Here is a 19,078-nt window from a genome sequence, read left to right on the forward strand (position 1 = left end):
GTGGCTTTACAAGAATGTAAGAACTGTAGTACAGTATATATAAATAAATAAAATAAAAGCATGGGCGTGTGTTTTGTGTTTGATCATGAGATGTTGGGTTAAAGCCCAAGATTATGTGTCACATCACTGAATTTCGTTTAACTTCATATGCCTGCTAAGTAAAAGAGTTTAGCTGTTAATAATATTATATTGTGTTTTAATAGTGAGTAATAATTTGTATACAGAACGTACAAATTTTGTGTGCGAAATGGTAGATATATAATGTATTCACCTAGTTGTGCTTGCAGGGGTTGAGCTCTGCTCTTTCGGCCCGCCTCTCAACTGTCAATCAACTGCTACTATTTATAATACTACTACTACTATTTTTTTCCCCACACCCCAGGAAGCAGCCCGTGACAGCTGACTAACTCCCAGGTACCTATTTACTGCTAGGTAAGAGGGGCATAGAGTGAAAGAAACTGCCATCGTTTCTCACCGGCGCCCGGGATCGAACCTGGGACCACAGGATCACGTGCCCAGCGTGCTGTCCGCTCGGCCAACCGGCACCCAACGTGTGGACTCCGTATTGTGTACTGCCATTGTATTAAGGCCATACCCAGTACCCAGGGTGAAGATTGGCACGGCTTCTTTATTCCTCCCCCTCTATACAAGATTAATAGCACTAAACATGAACATTGATTGGATCATAAATCCATATTCAAATCAAGTTCTGCCCGAAATGCTATGCGTGATAGTGGCTTTACAAGAATGTGAAACTTTCAAGTCTGTATACTCTCATAAACCCAATGTACCTTATATATAAATAAATAAATAAATATATTGTACTTTCCATCCATAGCAATATGATTAAATAGGTATCCTTTAAAAAATCGAAATAGATTTGTTTTGTATAAATAAAATATTTTATAGTTTGTATTTTTTAATTAACTCAGGGTACCAATACAGAAATGTATTGGTACCCTGAGTTACAGCCCCGCTCCTGTGCCAGTAGCCCGTGCTACTTGTAACTTTATATTCTCTATATGAGAGTTAGTTTAGTTTAGTTCATTTATTGTGCACCCCATACCCATCTTGTGGGCGGTAGTGGAAAGGGTTACAGATAGTGGGCTCAGGGACTGAACCCCACAATTGAGAGAATACAGAGTCTAGATAAAGATTACGGGCTATTCATGCCCGTACCACCTTTTGGGATGGCTTAATATTTATTTTAACTTAGCTGAATGAATTGTGGTGTTTAGTCCCTGAGCCCATTATGTGCCTCTGTAACCCTTTCCACCACCTCCCACAAGATGGGTATGGGAGGGTGCATAATAAATGAACTAAATTTAATCGTTATCAATCAATTAATCTTAGATGAAGAGCTAGATAATGTATCATTATCCCCATGTGAGAGGTCAGTACACGTGAATATTGAGCAGGTATCGGCGGCGGCCTGTGGCTCTTCACGTTTATCATCTATATTCTTCACCTTTGTGGTGGCATTGTGTAAGTTGAGGCGTAGAGCCTCACATATGGCCTCTAATATCGTGTAGTGGTATTTTCCTGAAGTATAACCTTTACCACAATTGTATGGAACGGTTTGTGATGGTCCTGTGGTTTGTTTATCATGATGGGATGACATATTGTTGTTGATTTTACGAGTATGAAGATTGTTTTGTGGTAATGGAACGTGACCGAGGAATTGTGGGGCGTTGGGGTAGGTTGTTGAAGGAATGGTGTGAAGTGGCATGAAGGGTATATATGCCTTGCTGGTTAGGGTAAGTCAGGTGTAGGGTATGGCACCCGCGGCCGCCTCACACCTGCTCTTGGGGGTCGCCTTATACCTGCTCTTGGGGTCGCCTTATATCTGCTCTTGGGGTCGCCTTATACCTGGCCTTGTGGCTGCCTCACACCTGCTCTTGGGGTCGCCTCACATCTGCTCTTGGGGTCGCCTTATACCTGGCCTTGTGGCTGCCTTACACCTGCTCTTGTGGCTGCTTTACACCTGCTCTTGTGGACGCCTCACACCTGCTCTTGGGGTCGCCTTATACCTGGTCTTGTGGCCGCTTTACACCTGCTCTTGGGGTCGCCTTATACCTGGCCTTGTGGCTGCCTCACACCTGCTCTTGTGGCCGCCTCACATCTGCTCTTGGGGTCGCCTTATACCTGGTCTTGTGGCCGCTTCACACCTGCTCTTGGGGTCGCCTTATACCTGGCCTTGTGGCCGCCTCACACCTGGCCTTGTGGGGGTCCATAAAATTACCCAAATTTACCCAAATCCTGCTACCCCTCCAATATGTTCCAGTTTCCAGAACAACATCTTATGTGGCACTCCGTCGAAAGCCTTTTTTAGGTCCAGATAGATGCAGTCAACCCAACCATCTCTTTCCTGTAAAATCTCTGTGGCTCAATCATAGAAACTGAGTAAATTCGATACACAGGATCTTCCAGATCGAAAACCATACTCTCTGATACTATATCATTTCTCTCCAGGTGTTCTACCCATTTAGTTTTAATTATTTATTTCCAGTATTTTGACTTGTCAATGATACAGGACTATAATTGAGGGGGTCTTCCCTGCTGCCACTTTTGTAGATTGGAACTGTGTTAGCCTTTTTCCACACATCAGCTACAACTCCTGTACACAGGGATGTCTGAAATCAGCTGAAGTGGAATGCTGAGCTCAGGTGCACATTCTCTCAGAACCCATGGAGAAATGCCATCTGGGCCAACTGCTTTGTTCTTGCTTAGTTCAAAGAGCATTTTTTTCACTTTGTCTGTAGACACCTCTATGTGCTTTGTTGTTCTCTGGAATTCTTATTGTGTCTGGTTCCCTGAAGATCTCATTTTGTGCAAACACACTTTGGAACTTTTCGTTTAATGCTTCACACATTTCATTTTCCGTGTATCTGTCTCCCATGTTCAACCTCTGAATATTATCCTTTACCTGCAGCTTGTTTTTAATGAATTTCTAGAAAAGGTCTGGATCTGATTTACATTTGTCTGCTATACTATTCTCAAATTTCCTCTCTGCCTCTCTCCTTACTGACGTGTAGTTGTTTCTCGCATCTTTGTATTGTTGGTATGTTTGGGGGATTGGCCTCTTCCTATAATGATTCCATGCTTGTGTCTTTTGATCTCTGGCCCTCTCGCAGTTTCTGTTGAACCAGCCCTGTTTCCTAAGTCTTCATCTTTGTTTTGGTATGAATGTTTGTGTGCCTTCATCGTATATTTCACAAAATTTGGCATACATCTCATTTACTTCCTTGCCTAGCAACAAGTCTGTCCAATCATACCCATGAAAAAATTGTCTAAGTTCCCCATAGCATCCTCTCTTGAAATCGAGTTTAACAACTGTTTCAACATCCCCATTCTCTACTAGATTATATCGTAAAGTGTATTTAATGTCCAACAAGACATGATCACTCTTGGTGTACAGGTTCTCGAGCCTATTGGGCTCCATCTGTGTATATTGTATTTTTGTGTACTCGCTACAGTGTGACTGGAGTAATAGCACTCAAAATAAGAAGTGATGAACCAAGACAATAAGCAGAGTTATTATAAGATATACATCTACACGTAACTTTCATATCTTTTTCCAATCAGCAGAAGGATGTCTGGTGTAGGGGCACTCTCACTGCATAAGATACTGTGTGTTGGACATGTTTGTGTTGACATGATCAACATTTGCTCCAGCTACCCAGAAGAAGATAGTAAAATTGGTACTACAACAAAAACTAACAGGCCAGTACAGTATATCTATTGAGTAGCTAATTCCCTTAATAATAATTTTGAAATAAGAACTAAGTCAACAAAGTACAGTTGTGTTTTGTACAGTACAGGTATTGTTTTAATCCTTAAGGGACTGGTCGTGTCATATGACTTCCTTTTGAAGACAGAAGTTGCTATATTTTTGATAGCTAAATCTTGTTGGATAATGATGGGTTTGAAGTAGTTGGCAGTGGTTAAGTCCGATGCAGATACCGTAAATTAGACAGGGATGAATTTGGGAGCAATATAATAAGAAAACAACAGAGTATTTACCTGAATTTACCAGAGGGCCACCTTCTATCCAGTGGCCATGACGGGACAGAAAACCAGCGGCTTGTGAAAGATTCCCCCATTTTTCCTGAGACAAGCTGCCAGCGTCCTGTCCCCATCGTGACCACTAGATAGATGGTGACCTTATTGATGATGTTAAATGGTGCATGGCAAGAGTAGGAGATGCCATCCAGCCATGTGAAGTTTCTAGTAGTCCAGTTACAGCTGGATTCTCTGCTGTAGATTTGTTTTTGTTCACACTATATATATATAATTGTTGGCAAGTCCTATTCTGCCTCTGTGTTAGTTTAATGCTTAAGGATGGGAGCTATGCTCATGGTATCCATGTCTGTCATATGAAGTTTTGAAGCGCCTGATGACTTTTTCATATGCCGAGAATCGAGCACCATTAATTGTCTAATGTATTTGTCTGTGTGTATGGGGTTACCAATTTCTGGCTACAGTAGTAGAGCTGTGTTTGTGGTGTCTTCTTTAATACTGTATCATAAGTTTCTTTCCTGTTTTCATGAAGTTTCTATTTGTTTGGGTTAGGTCTGGTTTCTGTGACTACTTATGCCAGTGCTTACACTGTTATGTTCTCGGCTGACTCTTTTGGAAATGTCAGATTGAGCCAATTAATTGTTAACCTGCCATTCATTATTGTGGGAAAGTTGGTGTGTTGAATATCTACTACCTTGGCCTCTGAGTAGTTGACATAACACACAAGATGCTAAATTAGACGTTGAGTTTTATGTAATTAACAAAAAAAGGGATCTGTAGAGAATTTTTGAATAAATAAAGCTACTGAACCCCAAAGTGCTGCATGCAAGGTAATTTTTCTTAGGGGCTTTTGCCCCTATCCCATCTCCTCCCAGAACCTATTTCCCTCAGTACACATTGTTACATGTTACACTCACATGCTGGGTATTTCCACCCATTCACTCTTCAAGCACATGCTACGATTATGAGGAAGGGAGATTATTATGTACCTGTATTTAATGCATTATTATTTTCCACAGGTAAGACCAGTGTCCAAGAAACTCTCATGTGCACCACGTGTAATTGTGGCACTGTCAAGGTTCATCAGAAATTGTAAACAATATCGCCTGGTCAAATTTGGACAATTACATACAGCTACAGTATTTGGTTTAGTCATGTGTTGAACGGTGCATTAGACCTTTAATAATTAGTTGAATATCAAATATGAGTTCAAAGCAAAATATACTCTGTGTAGGGTATTGCTGTCTTGACATCGTCAGTCAAGTCTCCAAGTTTCCTCTTGAAGACACAGACCAAAGGTAGGAAGGATTCATTATTGATGAAATTACTTTTTACAATTTTTTTTTTATTTTCAAGTTCCACTGTTTGATGTGTTGGTTTAGACCTATAAAAATTGCTTAATCAAGAGTGAAGTCATTGCTTAATCTCTTCACACACACATATACAGTACATACATACTCTTAATCAAGTGATGTCATATGTGTATGTATGTATATGTATGTGAAGTTACATACATACATATTGTATGTATGTAACTGATAATCACACAATCTAAGGTTAACTAAGGGGCAGCAATCATATTGCAATTGAAGGATGTTACCAGATGTGAAACAAGATTTTTTATCAGAATGCTACATAGTGAAATTTCTGTAGTCTTTCTCAGTTAGAATTAATTTTTCTTTACCCTGCTCTGGTTTTCATGAATGCGTCTGATTGTTTCCCATTGGTAGGGACAGAATTAGCCGTTGATTTGGTAACTCTTGTGTACTGTACTTATTTACTGCCAGGTAAACAGAGGAATCGGGTGAATAGAAACATGTTAAAATGTGCCTATCCTGCCATGGGAATCAAATTCAAGACCTTTTGATTGTGAAGTGACTGCACTGACCACTGCGGTGCCGAATGCTGTGGTGGTGAAAAAACAATTATACATCCACAAGATACTGATGAGAATTGAAAATGGGGACAAGGCAAACATTTAAATTTAAAGGAGGTAGGACAATTGTGTTGAATACACAATTGAGTTATCGAGATATAAGGAAATTCTCATACCCTGCACAATACAGGCCAGCAAGTGGAATGTATTGAAGGAAGGCATTAAAGCCACTTCCATTGACAACTTTAAGGAAAAATTTGGTGAACTTAAAAGTCAAGTAATGTAATGAGTACAGCAGATATAAATTTGTAGGAAGTGGGGCATTAAGAGCTAAATCTCACTCTCCTGTAGTTACCGATATGTAAGCACTGCATTGGCCTTCTTGTCTTTAGGTACATAATTCATACTTAAATTATGAAACATTTGGTCAATTTATTTTTAAAGGGGAACAAATTTGTAATTTGTTGTTACTATTGCATGCCATTCTATTGGTTTTTAATATTCTTTTTTAACATTTAAACTGTATAAAATATAATAATTAACTATAAATAATCTGAATCTTCAAATATTATACATTTTTAATTTCTACTTAATGATCATCAAAATAATTTTAACTTGCTAAAATATTGTCTTACCCCGTTACTTTGGTCTTAAGCTCCATACCATAACTAGTAAATTATTATTTATTTCATTATTTCAATTGATCAACTTTATTAGATGTCTGGATCAGCGTTGGCAGCGAGGCGGTAATGCTTCCAACAATTGTACTGTCCTGGGGCTCCTCGGGGCTAAGCCAACCTTTTTTGGCACCATCGCTGACTCCCCTGAGAAGAGGTATAGTAGAATATAAGAGTGCCTGTACAGTACTGTAATTATGGCAGACATAATACTGCACTTTTTTTTTCTATACAGTATACATATCTGCATAGCTTTGAGTCATTGTCATAGAATTTTTGAGAGTAGAATAGTCATTATAAAGAGCCAGAAGTCATGGGGTATAAGATATTAACTAAACAATTGTAATGCCATTTCCTGCTTTGTGTTGGATGGCCCACATTAAACCCTCAGACCTTTTAATTTTTAATATATATCTCTTCTTGTTTCCTCTTCCTGTACTACATTCAAAAGAATTTGGTTTGTTTTTGCATATGATTTTTGGTGTGCCTTTACAGGTAATTTCTGAATATTTTTCACAGTGCTGTTTGCATACAAGTGTGTAATACATGTTAACTCAAATACAGTAATTAAGTACATCGTTAAGAAAGCAAATGTATTAGAATTATTTTATATGTTATGAGGAATGTCTCCAGTAAGTAATGAGGTTCGTTATGCTGTATCACTGGTTTTGGAGAGGAATAATAAGTAAGGGTTAACAATGGATGACAAGACATCAACCTGACTGAAATATCCATGTCTCTTCTCTGTTCAGTACTTTTGTCAGCAACATTCTTCATAATGTGAGCTCTCCATTAATATTCTGCATTCCTATACTCCACTTTTTATTCTAATGCAAATGGAATACTTCTCACAATGGTTATGAGAAGTGCCAAGTGCTGATGACAATGTCAACAAACACTAAGATCTACTTATTACATTTCCTGTTGTTGCAGACAATTATTATTTGCAATAGCATGTGACACTAATCCTTCAAACTTTTTCACTAACTTTATTTTTTTTAATAATCACTTTTTTTTAACATTTAAACTTTTACCAGATTCCTCCTTGAAGACTTTGCCAAGTTTGATGTAAACACAGATTATGCCGTCATACACGAAGGTTGTGACTGTCCAGCGTCGTGCATTATTCTTAGTGCTGCAACAGGGTCACGTACAATTGTGCATGCCAATAAGAATCTTCCAGAAGTTTCTGTGGAAGATTTTGACAAGATTGACTTATCACCATTCAAGTGGGTTCATTTTGAGGTAAAGTTCTGAAGGTCCCTTAAGGCTAATTGCTTTAAGGTTAGTAGGTAACACAATTGTACATTTTTCTTATGTGTTTTATGAAGATAATGTGCATGTCTAGTCATTTTATATAATTCTGAAATATTACAGTAATTGGGCAAATATCACCTTAAAGTGTTAAAGTGAAGTGTTGGTTGATGACCATCTGCACATTTATAATTGATACAGCTTGCATATATGGTAGTACTACTCTACCCAGGAGACTAAGTAAGTTGTTATGGTACTATGTTTTGTGGTTAATTCCCTTATCCTTTAAGTGTTCAGCAATTGAATGATATTTCTTATCATTCTTATCTTATTTCTTTCTGTACCTATTTTACATGTGACTGGGTCCTCTTAGTACTGTACACTATTATTCTCGTGTGCATTGTTTATTTTATGTTATTTCAAGTTCCATATATATGCAGTCGAAAGGAATTTTTTTCACACATGCTCACATAGAATTCCTTATCTACAACTACAGCTGTATTTGTTTTGCATAGTAGTGCATAGAGAAAATAAAAATACCTTTGTCCTCAATATGACTCGCTTACATGTGGTTAGATTGATCAGACCACCTTCTTAACCCTTTGAGTTTTGAATTACAACAACATGCTCCATCTGTACAGAAGGGACTTGTAAAACTTGTTTATATACTGTATCTTGAGTTTGCGAGAAGTCAGTATTTCTGAAGAGCTTCTGTTTTTTGGCTATTACACCATTTTAGTGGATTTTTTGGGGAGGTACTGATATAACTCCTCTTCGTATCATGTGATGGTGCATGTAGCAAGTTAAGTAGAAATCTTGGGGTTTATAATTGGCAACATCGGTAATAAATGCACATTGTCCTCCAGTTATATTTAGCCCTGGTGAGGCCCCCCACTTAGACTGGGCTTTCCAATTCTGATCACTATATTACCAAACAACCCATCATCCTGTTTAGATAGTATATATTGTGATGATTGTCAATAGTCAGAATTTGTATGTTCTTAGCTTTTAGATAGTAATATACTGACTAGTAAAGAATTGTTTTAAAATAAATGAAGCTAAAACACAAACTTAAATATGCTTAGGCCTAGTATAGCACACACATGTATTATATTAGGCCTCAGATATCGTGTATTAGGCCTGGGAAGGTTAGGTTACACTAGTTTAGTTTGTCAAAGCAATAAAAGTACATAATAGTTTTCCAGTTTGTCCAACTCAATAGTGCCGATTTCTACTTTCTAATTTCGTTGTACGTCGGTACAGTATATATATACTATGGTCCTCGTCGTTACTATAAGTACTATCGAAACAGGAGGATGGCTTGTACCAAATTCTTTCGACAAAATTCATTGTAGAATGACCAGACTGATCCCTGGCATTTGGGACCTTCCATGCGAGGAGAGGCTAAAAAAAAGCTCGGCTCGCATTCCTTGAATAAGAATAGGGTGAAGGGAAACGTAACCGAGGTCTTCAAGTGGATGTCGGGTATCAACAGAGGAATTTCAGCATGATCTTGGGCAATTCTTAATTCTATGCCTCTGTTCACCCAGCAGGGATTGGTACCTGGTTGTTAACCGATTGGTGGTTAAAATAATACAAAAAATAGCTATTAAATTGACTCGTATACTTAGTACTGTATGCATATTGATGTACAGCTTTCGTTATTCTGCTCACTGAAATACTTCTTGCAAAATATTCCATTTTTATTTTTTATTACAATAATTGTCTTCATGTTTTGTGAAAGTATATTGGTAAGAAGCCGTCTTTGGATGGTTTTCAGTTAAAATATTGTGAATCATTTTTTTATGTACTTATTTTCATGCAGGATCACTTTTTCAGGGGCGAAATGTGCCAAATGTTACAAAAATGATTGACCGCATAAGGCAGCACAATAAAAACCTTCGGGATGGGATCCCTGTCACTATTTCTGTTGAAATAGAGAAAGCAAAACCTGAGCTTGAGTCACTCATTTCCTTGCCAGATGTGCTCTTTGTCTCCAAGGACTATGCCATGTATAAAGGATACAGAAGTATGCAAGAAACGCTTGAGAAAGTCCAAGCTCAAGCATTTCCCAAGTAAGTTGCAGGGTTGGTGTATATAGGAGTTGTGTACGGCAGTACCGTGACATTCACTTACATGTCGCTTTACTGTATATTCTTTCATTGCATGTTGATGAAGAAGCTCCTGTGTGTGTGAAGTTAGGTACATTATTTATTTGAATTATAGAAGAAAATGTCCATGTTAACCACATTAAGTGAATTGGTAACATTCTGTTGTTTATGATCCTTAGACTATAGACTTGGTGTGTTTTGGCACATTGCAGTATGCACTGCTTTTTAGCCTTGCTGCATGACCGAGCTATGTCTAAGAAACACACCATGTTTAAATACCAACACTTCTTTTCATAAGAAGCAGAGAAGCAGCGAGACCCCACCATGTGGTGTTGTCGTTATTCAAACGGCAATATAATATTCTAAAGTATCTTGTCATATATCTATTTATTAGTCCTAGAATAAAGAACCATATAGGGAGCTGCTTCCTATCAGATTTAGTGTTTACTCTCCATAATGTGGGAATGGTATAATAGAATGCATTATTAGCATTGCAGTATACATTAAAAATCATCTGTTTTCTGTTACTTGGCTCATTGTTACTGGTTGATTCTTCACATGGTTAATGGAGTTTCTGCAATAAATATTATGTAATCAGTAGGTAAGGGAATATGAAGTGTGTGGTCCATTCACCTGGGCTGTGAAATAAATATATATATACAGTGGAACCTCAAATAACGAATTTTATCAGTTCCAGCACCGAGCTCATTATGTGAAACGCTCATCTTTCAAAATGAATTTCCCCATTTAAAATAGTGGAAATCAAATTAATCCGTTTTACCACTGAAAAACATTAACACTGTATGATATTCGATGTTTTAAATAAGGGAGCAGCCTACCTTACATACACTGAACAAACCTTTATGACCTTTTTCTTTCTTCAAATGTGTTATTTTTTTTTCCCCCATTTTTTTATAGCAAAAAGTTCGTTCGGTGTTTGTCAAGTAGGCTGCTCCATGTTTAAAAAAAAAAAAAAAAGTTGAAACAATTTGAAAGATGGACAAATGCCATATAGGTTCGTTCAGTGTTTGTCGGGTAGGCTGCTCCATTATGACAATCTTTCTTTGTTTCAAATGTGTTCCATTTGTTTTGTATTTTTCATTTATTTCTCAATAATGGAGCAGCCTACCCGACAAACACTGAACGAACCTATATGGCATTTGTCCGTTTTTCAAATTGTTTAAACTTTTTTATTTTTCATTTGTTATTTTTTTTTAAGAAACACGGAGCATCCTACCTGCCGAACACCGAACGAACCTTTTTGACATTTGTTCTGTTTTTCAAAATTTTTCATTTTTTTCTGTTAAGAAACATGGAGCAGCCTATTTGACAAACACCAAATGAATTTTTTTTACTTTTTTTTTTTTAAATTTCATTTCTTTTTTCTACAAAAAAGTCAATGCTTTGCAACATCACAGCAGTCACCCATTTACATCCCAGCACCATTAGCATCTTTAAACAAAAACAACATGCAGGCGATGAGTCACAATAACGTGGCTAAAATATATTGACCAGACCACACACTAGAAGATGAAGGGACGGCGGCGTTTCGGTCCGTCCTGGACTATTCTCAAGTCGATTGTGAATGGTCTAGGACGGACCGAAACGTCGTCCTCCCTTCACCTTCTAGTGTGGAGTCTGGTCAACAAAAACAACACAATTTATCTGCATCGTCGGAGGCGTCCGAGAATGTGCGAGAAGCAGCGAGACCCCACCGTGTGGTGTTGTCGTTATTCAAACGAGTGCTCACCAAACAAGACGAATTGTCAGTGATCGGGGTGCTCGTTACCCAAATTGCTCACCAATTGAGGTGCTCGTCACTCGAGGTTCTACTGTAATGTGTGTGTGTGTATATATATATACTGTATATATTAGTCTCAGCATTACAAATATATAATCAATCTATCCATAAAAAATAGACAATTTATTGTATCTGTGTTGTTATCCAGGGCCGTTGTGATATGTCCATGGGGAGAAGAAGGTGCAAGTGCAAGCAGCAGTGATGGCAATTTGGTGCATAGTCCTGCCTTCCCTCCTGTCCAAGTGATAGACACATTGGGTGCTGGGGATACCTTCAATGCTGCTACTATATTTTCACTCTCTAGTGGTCGCAGTTTAAAAGATAGTATTACTTTTGGGTGTCGAATTGCAGGCTTGAAAGTTGGCGTTGCAGGATGGGAAGCGCTAAGAAAATTTGCAATGGATGGAGCTTTCTCTTTGTTAGAAAATTCAGTTGAAAAGAGCAATGTTATCAGTGTCGCCTGATATATGGAGATTGGTGCTAGAGGTGAACTTGGGAGCCAAGTTGAGGGTATTGTGTGTGCTGCTTGGGTGTATTTACTGGTGCTGCTTGTCATATGGCAATTACTTTTCACAGATACTGATGAAAATGAGTTACTCTGATGAATGTTGAAAGATAATGCTATTTTTTCAATATGGCAAAAAGTTAATGGAGCTCTGTTACTTGCCAAAAAAAATTCATAGAATATGTTGATCATTTGGATTTTTAAGCCCATCTCTCGGCTACCTATTTTAACCATAACTCAAACCAGTGATAGGATAGGAGCCTACAATTGAGCCTAAATTTGTATTTTTAAACTCTTAGATCAAATGCCCAAAGGTAATGGCTATCTGAATCATCAATCTGACCTTCACGTTATCTAGCTATCATTACATTTTCTATTTGAATAGGTAGACCACAATAATTCCTTTCTTATGAACTCGGTGGTCAATGGTAAATTGCATCGGATGTTTTGATAGTTTTGTCTATGGCAAATGATTATCACTTTACACTGCTATTAACAAACTTTGCCCCAAGTACAAGGTGTGGGCCGGGGCCACAATAAACCATGCACCTTTTGCTTATATAAAACCAAAAAGCAGTGCGTATCAGAGGCCTAAGTTGTTCCTCGCATAGCTTTTGATCACGATCAAGAGGAAGAAGATATAAAAAATGGGTATCCCCTGACATAATGTACAGCTTTAGTTATATTGACATTTCCACCAGTTTTGCTCATCTAGAAAGTATTATTTTTGTTTTTGCTTGTCTTATGAGAATAAACGTTTTTAGCAAGTGCTGGCCTTACGGTTCCTTAGCTGTGGTTTAAGAAGTATAATATATCTTAGGAAGGATGACATAAAAGTGCATTAATAATTTGGAGATTAAAGTTTTGAATCACATTTTACTTTCTGAATATATTACATGTAATGTACATAATATTAAATATTTATTATTTTATGAAACTTTATTATATTTTTATATTTTGCTTGTATAGTATTTAGAGCATTAATATAAATACTGTCTGTGCAGGTTTGCGTCCATACAGCTTTATACAGTATTGTCATATCCATATTTTACTTCCAGCATCGCTGTAAATTTTCAGGGCTTTAGAATATGAAATTATAAATTACTTATGTTGGTGATGCCAAAAATAGTTATTTGTGAATACCATTGAGTAACACAAGGAGTGACTGTTGAACTGTGAAAGATAAGCAAATTTCTAAAGATCTAGAATGGTAATCAAATTAAATCTATTATTGTACATGCAAAAAGAATATTGTGATCGCACGCCATGAAAATAGATTTTATTTGTATTATTACAAAATGCCTATACGGGCTTTACTATATCAGGGAGAATCTGGGTTAGTGCGTGTAAAATACTATAGTAAAAAAAGAAAAAAAAAAGAAGGGTTGGGTTGATGTCGGTAACCTCACCCTTTTCGGGATACGATAAAATGTCATCCACAAATAGTCTAGTCGCATCTTGGTGTTTATTTTGTTGACGGCCCTTTGTGCTTGCCGTAATAACAAGAATATTTCAACTCTCTGTTGATATAAACCAATGAAACATGCTGCAGGCTATAAATTAAATTACTTGCATTTTGATTAATCTTCAAGCTACATATCAGTGTCTGTTCAGTATTTGGAAAAGTAAAAGGGAGACCTTACAAATTTTGTGGTGTTTAATACCATTATCTGGAGATCTTAGTGTTTGTTAACATTGTCATCAACACTTGGTACTTCTCACAACCAAGAACTATTGCATTGGAATAAAAAGTGGAGATAATAGGAAAGTAGGATATTAATGCAGAGCTCACATGCAGGCGTTCGAGTCACAATAACGTGGCTGAAGTATGTTGACCAATCCACACACTAGAAAATGAAGGGACGACGACGTTTTGGTCTGTCCTGGACTTGAGAATGGTCCAGGACGGACCGAAATGTCGTCGTCCCTTCATTTTCTAATGTGTGGATTGGTCAACAGAGCTCACATTATGAAAAATGTTATTAACAAAAGTACTGAACAGAGAAAGGATATAGAACTCAGCATATGACCTGTTAAAATTAAGAAAATTAATTTGTTTTTTCTTAATTACTTATGAGGAGAAAAGTTTCTATCAAAGTGTAGTTACAAGTTGAGAGATATACTCATGGTCTCCCATCTTCCCAGTACTCTTTGCTATATGACACTGATATATGATGAAGTTACTGATGGTTTTAGCATCTACAACCTCTTTGTTACAATTGTCTACCACTCTGCATAAAAAAAAATATATATATATACAGTATATATATGTATATATACAGATATACAGTATATATATGTATATATACAGATATACAGTATATATTTGCCACAAAAAATAATAAAGTTCTTGCTAATATTATTTTTTCATGCCACCTCTGCATCAAAAGAATGTACAGAGGAATGACTTAAAAGTCACAAATACTGTACTGGTACTATTATAGAAGTAGAAGTAAGTGCTGGAAAATTTAAAATTAATATTAAAGGTACTGTAGTGAATGTGCAATGCTATTAAGGGAAATTTTTTTAATGAAAAACTAATTCTGCTGTAATATATATTTTATGGTTAAATGAGGTTAATGAATGTCTGAACTGAATATTGTATTTTATACCTTTGAGATGCCATAAAGTTTTGTACTTTTTCATTGCAAAAATTTATCTATAAAATTACATTGGGATAGATACTGTATATACAAAATATTGCCTATACACAAGTGATGTTGAAGAGACAGACAAATTCTTGCTGGAAGTGCTGGACCGGTTCTGTTGTAATGGATACATGGGTCTTCAGGCTGCTCCAAGCAACAGCCTTTTAGATCAGCTTACCACAAGGCAAGCCTTGCTGCAGGCCAGGCTTGGGGAGAAGAAGTATGTACTCTTAACTGACTACAGGTAAATATGCAATACCAACAAAAATATTAATTGTTGTTGAAAATGTGAAAATATTCACAACACCACAAAATAATGGTGTTGTGAACGTTGTTACACTTCAATTAATTATCTGTACACCCTGGCACCTGCCTCCAGACAGCAAGACATATCACCCATTTGTAAAGGAATTTTGCAAGTATAACTATATATTATGGTCTATATTATACTTTAATTTCTTTACTATTAGGCAATACTTTTAGAATAACATATCTGTACCAGGTTCCTGGATGTTCAGGCCCTGTGGGGATCAGGAAACTTGTATCCAGATGGTATCCGAGACAGGTGCCAGGTATTCGAATGATCAATAGATCATTTCTCACAAATCACTGAGCATTAAGATTTGATATTACTACACATGGCAGTGGGATGTGTCAGTACTATTTAGTTTTGTTTTCACATTATTGGGTAACTTTCTACTTCCCCACATGTTCACAGATTAGAAACCAAACAGCCATAGTCCGTGATTCATTCCTTGAGAACCACTGACCATTAAGGCCTGATATTAATATATAAGGTGGAATGGTCTGGTTGGAATGCATCTGTGGCATTTTCAATTAAATTAGACACCTTTCGTGGTGTTAAGTGTCCAGAAACGAGGCAAATTTTGGTATTCTTCTGATTGTATTTATAACTTTAGGTGCCTGCCTATGTCATTCTACAGTTTAAGGCCCATCTATTTGCCTGAAAATAAGAGAATTAAATTAGATGTAACTGCTTCAATTTTACAAAAAATAACTAACTTTTTTTTTATAATTTCATAAAAACATTCACTGAATTGTGGAAAAATTAACATTATTAAATTTATTGTAACAAGTTTTAATATGTAGCTTTCATGATTCAATATGGTTTTAAAATATACTGTATATTGAAGTTTCATTATATTTGTTATTCTCTGCACTAGTACAGATGCTATGGCTTTATTTCCATTGGCAATGTCCAGAGACAGACAACTACCTAACTGTGAATATAGTGCACATTTAATGTAGATAATTTTGTTTAGTGCAACTTATGCAGCTATAATGAAAATGGTGCTTGTGTGTTAGAAATAATGCTTATGCAATGGGGGATCATTTCTCAGGATGTTAGATAACACTGTCGTAAAGATGGTGCAAGGATTTTAGATAGATTAAAAGTGCATTATTGCAAGTCATGCTTTTGATGTTGCAGTTAAGCCCACTTTATGGACTTACTTGTTCACATTATACAGACACTGTAAATAAATGGGAAAACGAAGACACCCGTAATTCTCGGTAATCATTATTATGTGGACTTTATTTTCTCTTGCCTATATCAAATTAATATTAGATTTATTATAATTCTCCTTTTTATTTTTACTTGGTGCTTTGTTTTTGTTATTAAAAAATACTCTGTCTGAAAATTATACTTATGAATAGGTTCTGTATTTGTACTCTCCAGAAACGGTGTTAAATTTTGGTCAGTAATATACGATGATTTGTACCAAGGCAGGTGTGCATCATTATTTGCTGACCAGCACATGCATGATTATGTTTTAGTTAATAGATATGGATAATTAGTTTCATTAATCATATACCATCAGACTTCAATGAAATTTTTTTTCCATGACTTGCTTCATTACCAGTTTAAATACATGAGCAGAATAATTTACAGTCTTCACAGACTCCATAAACTGTGGGAATGATTTATCTGTATGATCATTATTATTATTATTGGGCATCTTTCCGTTAATATTCATCATGCCAAGGTCTATAGTGCATTATTGCTTGTAAACTTTGTACTGAACCAAGTATTGTTGTCATTACAAAATTCTGTATCAGAATCTGAGTGGGGAACACTTCTGTACATGCTTTGAGTAATAAAATGCATTAGTTACATGCTTTAAGCTGAAGTAATGTTATTGTGAAAGAATTGTATTTTGTGGTTTTAATGAAAATAAATGTTTTTTAGCCTTGCAGAACAAATAGTGCTGTTGCAGTTCTGGCTGCAGGTTTGTTGTAGTAACTTGAGTTAAACCATTTGAATACATGAGCAACTGACAGATAGGGCGTCAAGTTCTCAAGAGAGAACTGGATAAGCACCTCCAAAGGATACCTGATCAACCAGGCTGCGACTCATACGTCAGGCTGCGAGCAGCCGCGTCCAACAGCCTGGTTGATCAGTCCAGCGACCAGGAGGTCTGGTCAACGACCGGGGCCGCGGGGACGCTAAGCCCTGGAAGCACCTCAAAGTAACCTCAAGGTAGGGCATTGAAGAGGACTAATATGATTTTTTCCCTGATTTCTCTAATTATTGAAATTTGGCATTAATATATTTACTGCATTTATATATTCAAGAAGCCTTCTAGGTCACCTGATCTGTAAAATTAAAAAGGAAAGCATATGACCTGTTATAAACAGGTCATATATATACATATGACCCAGGTTATATAGCTGTTAAATGTTTCACCAGGTTGGTTCATTCATTGGGTTTGAAATTGACATTGGTATTAGTAGAACATGTTGGGATGGTAATGTTTGTTTTCAGACTGCCAGATATTTGAATGGTAAGTCTTAAGCATTAGTAAAGTATACTCAGCCTTCAGTAAACGTAGTGTAGAAATGTCAGCCGTAAGTACTGTATGAAGCTTCAGCCAGTTAGTTTGTATTTTGTTTTGGCAATTATTTAAATTAATATGGTCAGTTTAAAATTTAAACTAGAAATTGTCAGATATCAAATTAAAATAAATACAGTATGATATTTGTTGTAGCAGAAGACAAGTTGAAAAAATTAGCATTTTTTATAGTTTATATTAAGGTTTTAATTAAAATTGCATTTTAAGGAGCAGCATCCAGCACTCCACTTGACAGTATACAAGCAAAACTCAATAATTATGTTTTTTATATTATAGGAGAGAAGAGCAAATTGATTAATGTTAAGATTTTTCATGTGTAGTATTTGTAGAAGAACATTTGTTCTTCTACAAATGCTATAACAATATGCTACACACCAATATGTTTGGATAATTCCAGTTCTTGTTTGTAGAATAAGTGGAATTATCCAAACATTGGTGTGTACTGAAAACAATTTTGTGTGTTGAGGGTAAAGATGCAAGGAATATGTATACTGTATTTGTATGGGTGATTTCTCTTACTAAAACTGTCCTAAATAATAATATTGTGAAGTGTTAAAATATTTATAAATTAATTACACACAAAATTGAATTGCAGACTTTGACATTCAATACATATTTTATATTAAGGTTTATGTTGATGATACTTAAAATATAGCTGGATTTGAATACTGTGGAGTAATTCCAATATTACTTTCTAAATTAAAAGGAAAAATATATTTTACATGTATAATATTTGAGCTGTTATCCAGTGTTTAGTATATAAACACAAATCGTGGAAGGTGTGTGTGTGAATTATGTTTGTAAAGAATGGATTAATTCTAAATATTTTGAAGTTGAATAAAAAAATCCATTTTTGGGATATGAAATAATCATTTAATGGTGCAGCATTGTAAAATAATTTGAAATTTTTTTGTATTTATCAATCATTTTGCACTAATCTTAAATGAGTTAAATTGTTAACTAAAAGCAATAAAATAAAATTTATCTATGCTTTCTTTTTATCATACACAAATTAGTTTTAAGTAGTGCCACAGAGATAATCACATAGCCAATAATATGAAAAATAAAATTTGGCAGCATATCAAGCAGATAAATGTCAAAATTGATGTTCTCATTGATGAATCAACAAGCCTGAGCAGTAAAACAACCTTAATAGTTTACTAGAAATGTGAAAGTGATAAGGAGGGTAATACCCATTACATGTTCTTAGATCTAATTGAACTACTTGATTAGAAAGCAACAACTTACTAGGCATCTATTGAGCTGTCTTTATTATCATGGATTTAATGGACTGGTATATGAAACAGAACCTT

The 19,078-nt window shown here is 36.1% G+C and overlaps 1 protein-coding gene across 6 annotated transcripts; it reads left to right on the top strand.

Annotated features, from left to right (window-relative positions):
• The first annotated feature begins 1,348 nt into the window (after positions 1-1,348).
• On the top strand, positions 1,349-18,753 carry LOC123747357 (ketohexokinase). Of its 6 annotated transcripts, none has more exons than XM_045729520.2 (6): positions 1,349-1,485; positions 3,589-3,723; positions 6,614-6,730; positions 7,611-7,818; positions 9,667-9,902; positions 11,888-18,753. In XM_045729520.2, the coding sequence occupies exons 2-6, from the start codon at positions 3,593-3,595 to the stop codon at positions 12,201-12,203; spliced, it is 1,008 nt and encodes a 335-aa protein (XP_045585476.1). In that variant the 5' UTR covers positions 1,349-1,485; positions 3,589-3,592; the 3' UTR covers positions 12,204-18,753. The 6 variants fall into 6 exon arrangements, with proteins under 6 accessions (XP_045585476.1, XP_045585475.1, XP_045585477.1 ...); XM_045729519.2 differs by having other exon boundaries at positions 1,371-1,485; positions 3,586-3,723; XM_045729521.2 differs by lacking the exon at positions 3,589-3,723 and adding an exon at positions 5,040-5,318 and having other exon boundaries at positions 1,390-1,485.
• Positions 18,754-19,078: the final 325 nt, after the last annotated feature.

The sequence above is a fragment of the Procambarus clarkii genome, chromosome 94 (assembly GCF_040958095.1).
Source record: "Procambarus clarkii isolate CNS0578487 chromosome 94, FALCON_Pclarkii_2.0, whole genome shotgun sequence".
In the NCBI taxonomy this organism is placed as follows: domain Eukaryota; kingdom Metazoa; phylum Arthropoda; class Malacostraca; order Decapoda; family Cambaridae; genus Procambarus; species Procambarus clarkii.

Coding starts and splice junctions, on each gene's coding strand:
- LOC123747357 (XM_069319971.1), top strand. Junction 6,731..7,610: donor GCTGACTCCCCTGAGAAGAG/GTATAGTAGAAT, acceptor AACTTTTACCAG/ATTCCTCCTTGAAGACTTTG. Junction 9,903..11,887: donor CAAGCTCAAGCATTTCCCAA/GTAAGTTGCAGG, acceptor GTTGTTATCCAG/GGCCGTTGTGATATGTCCAT.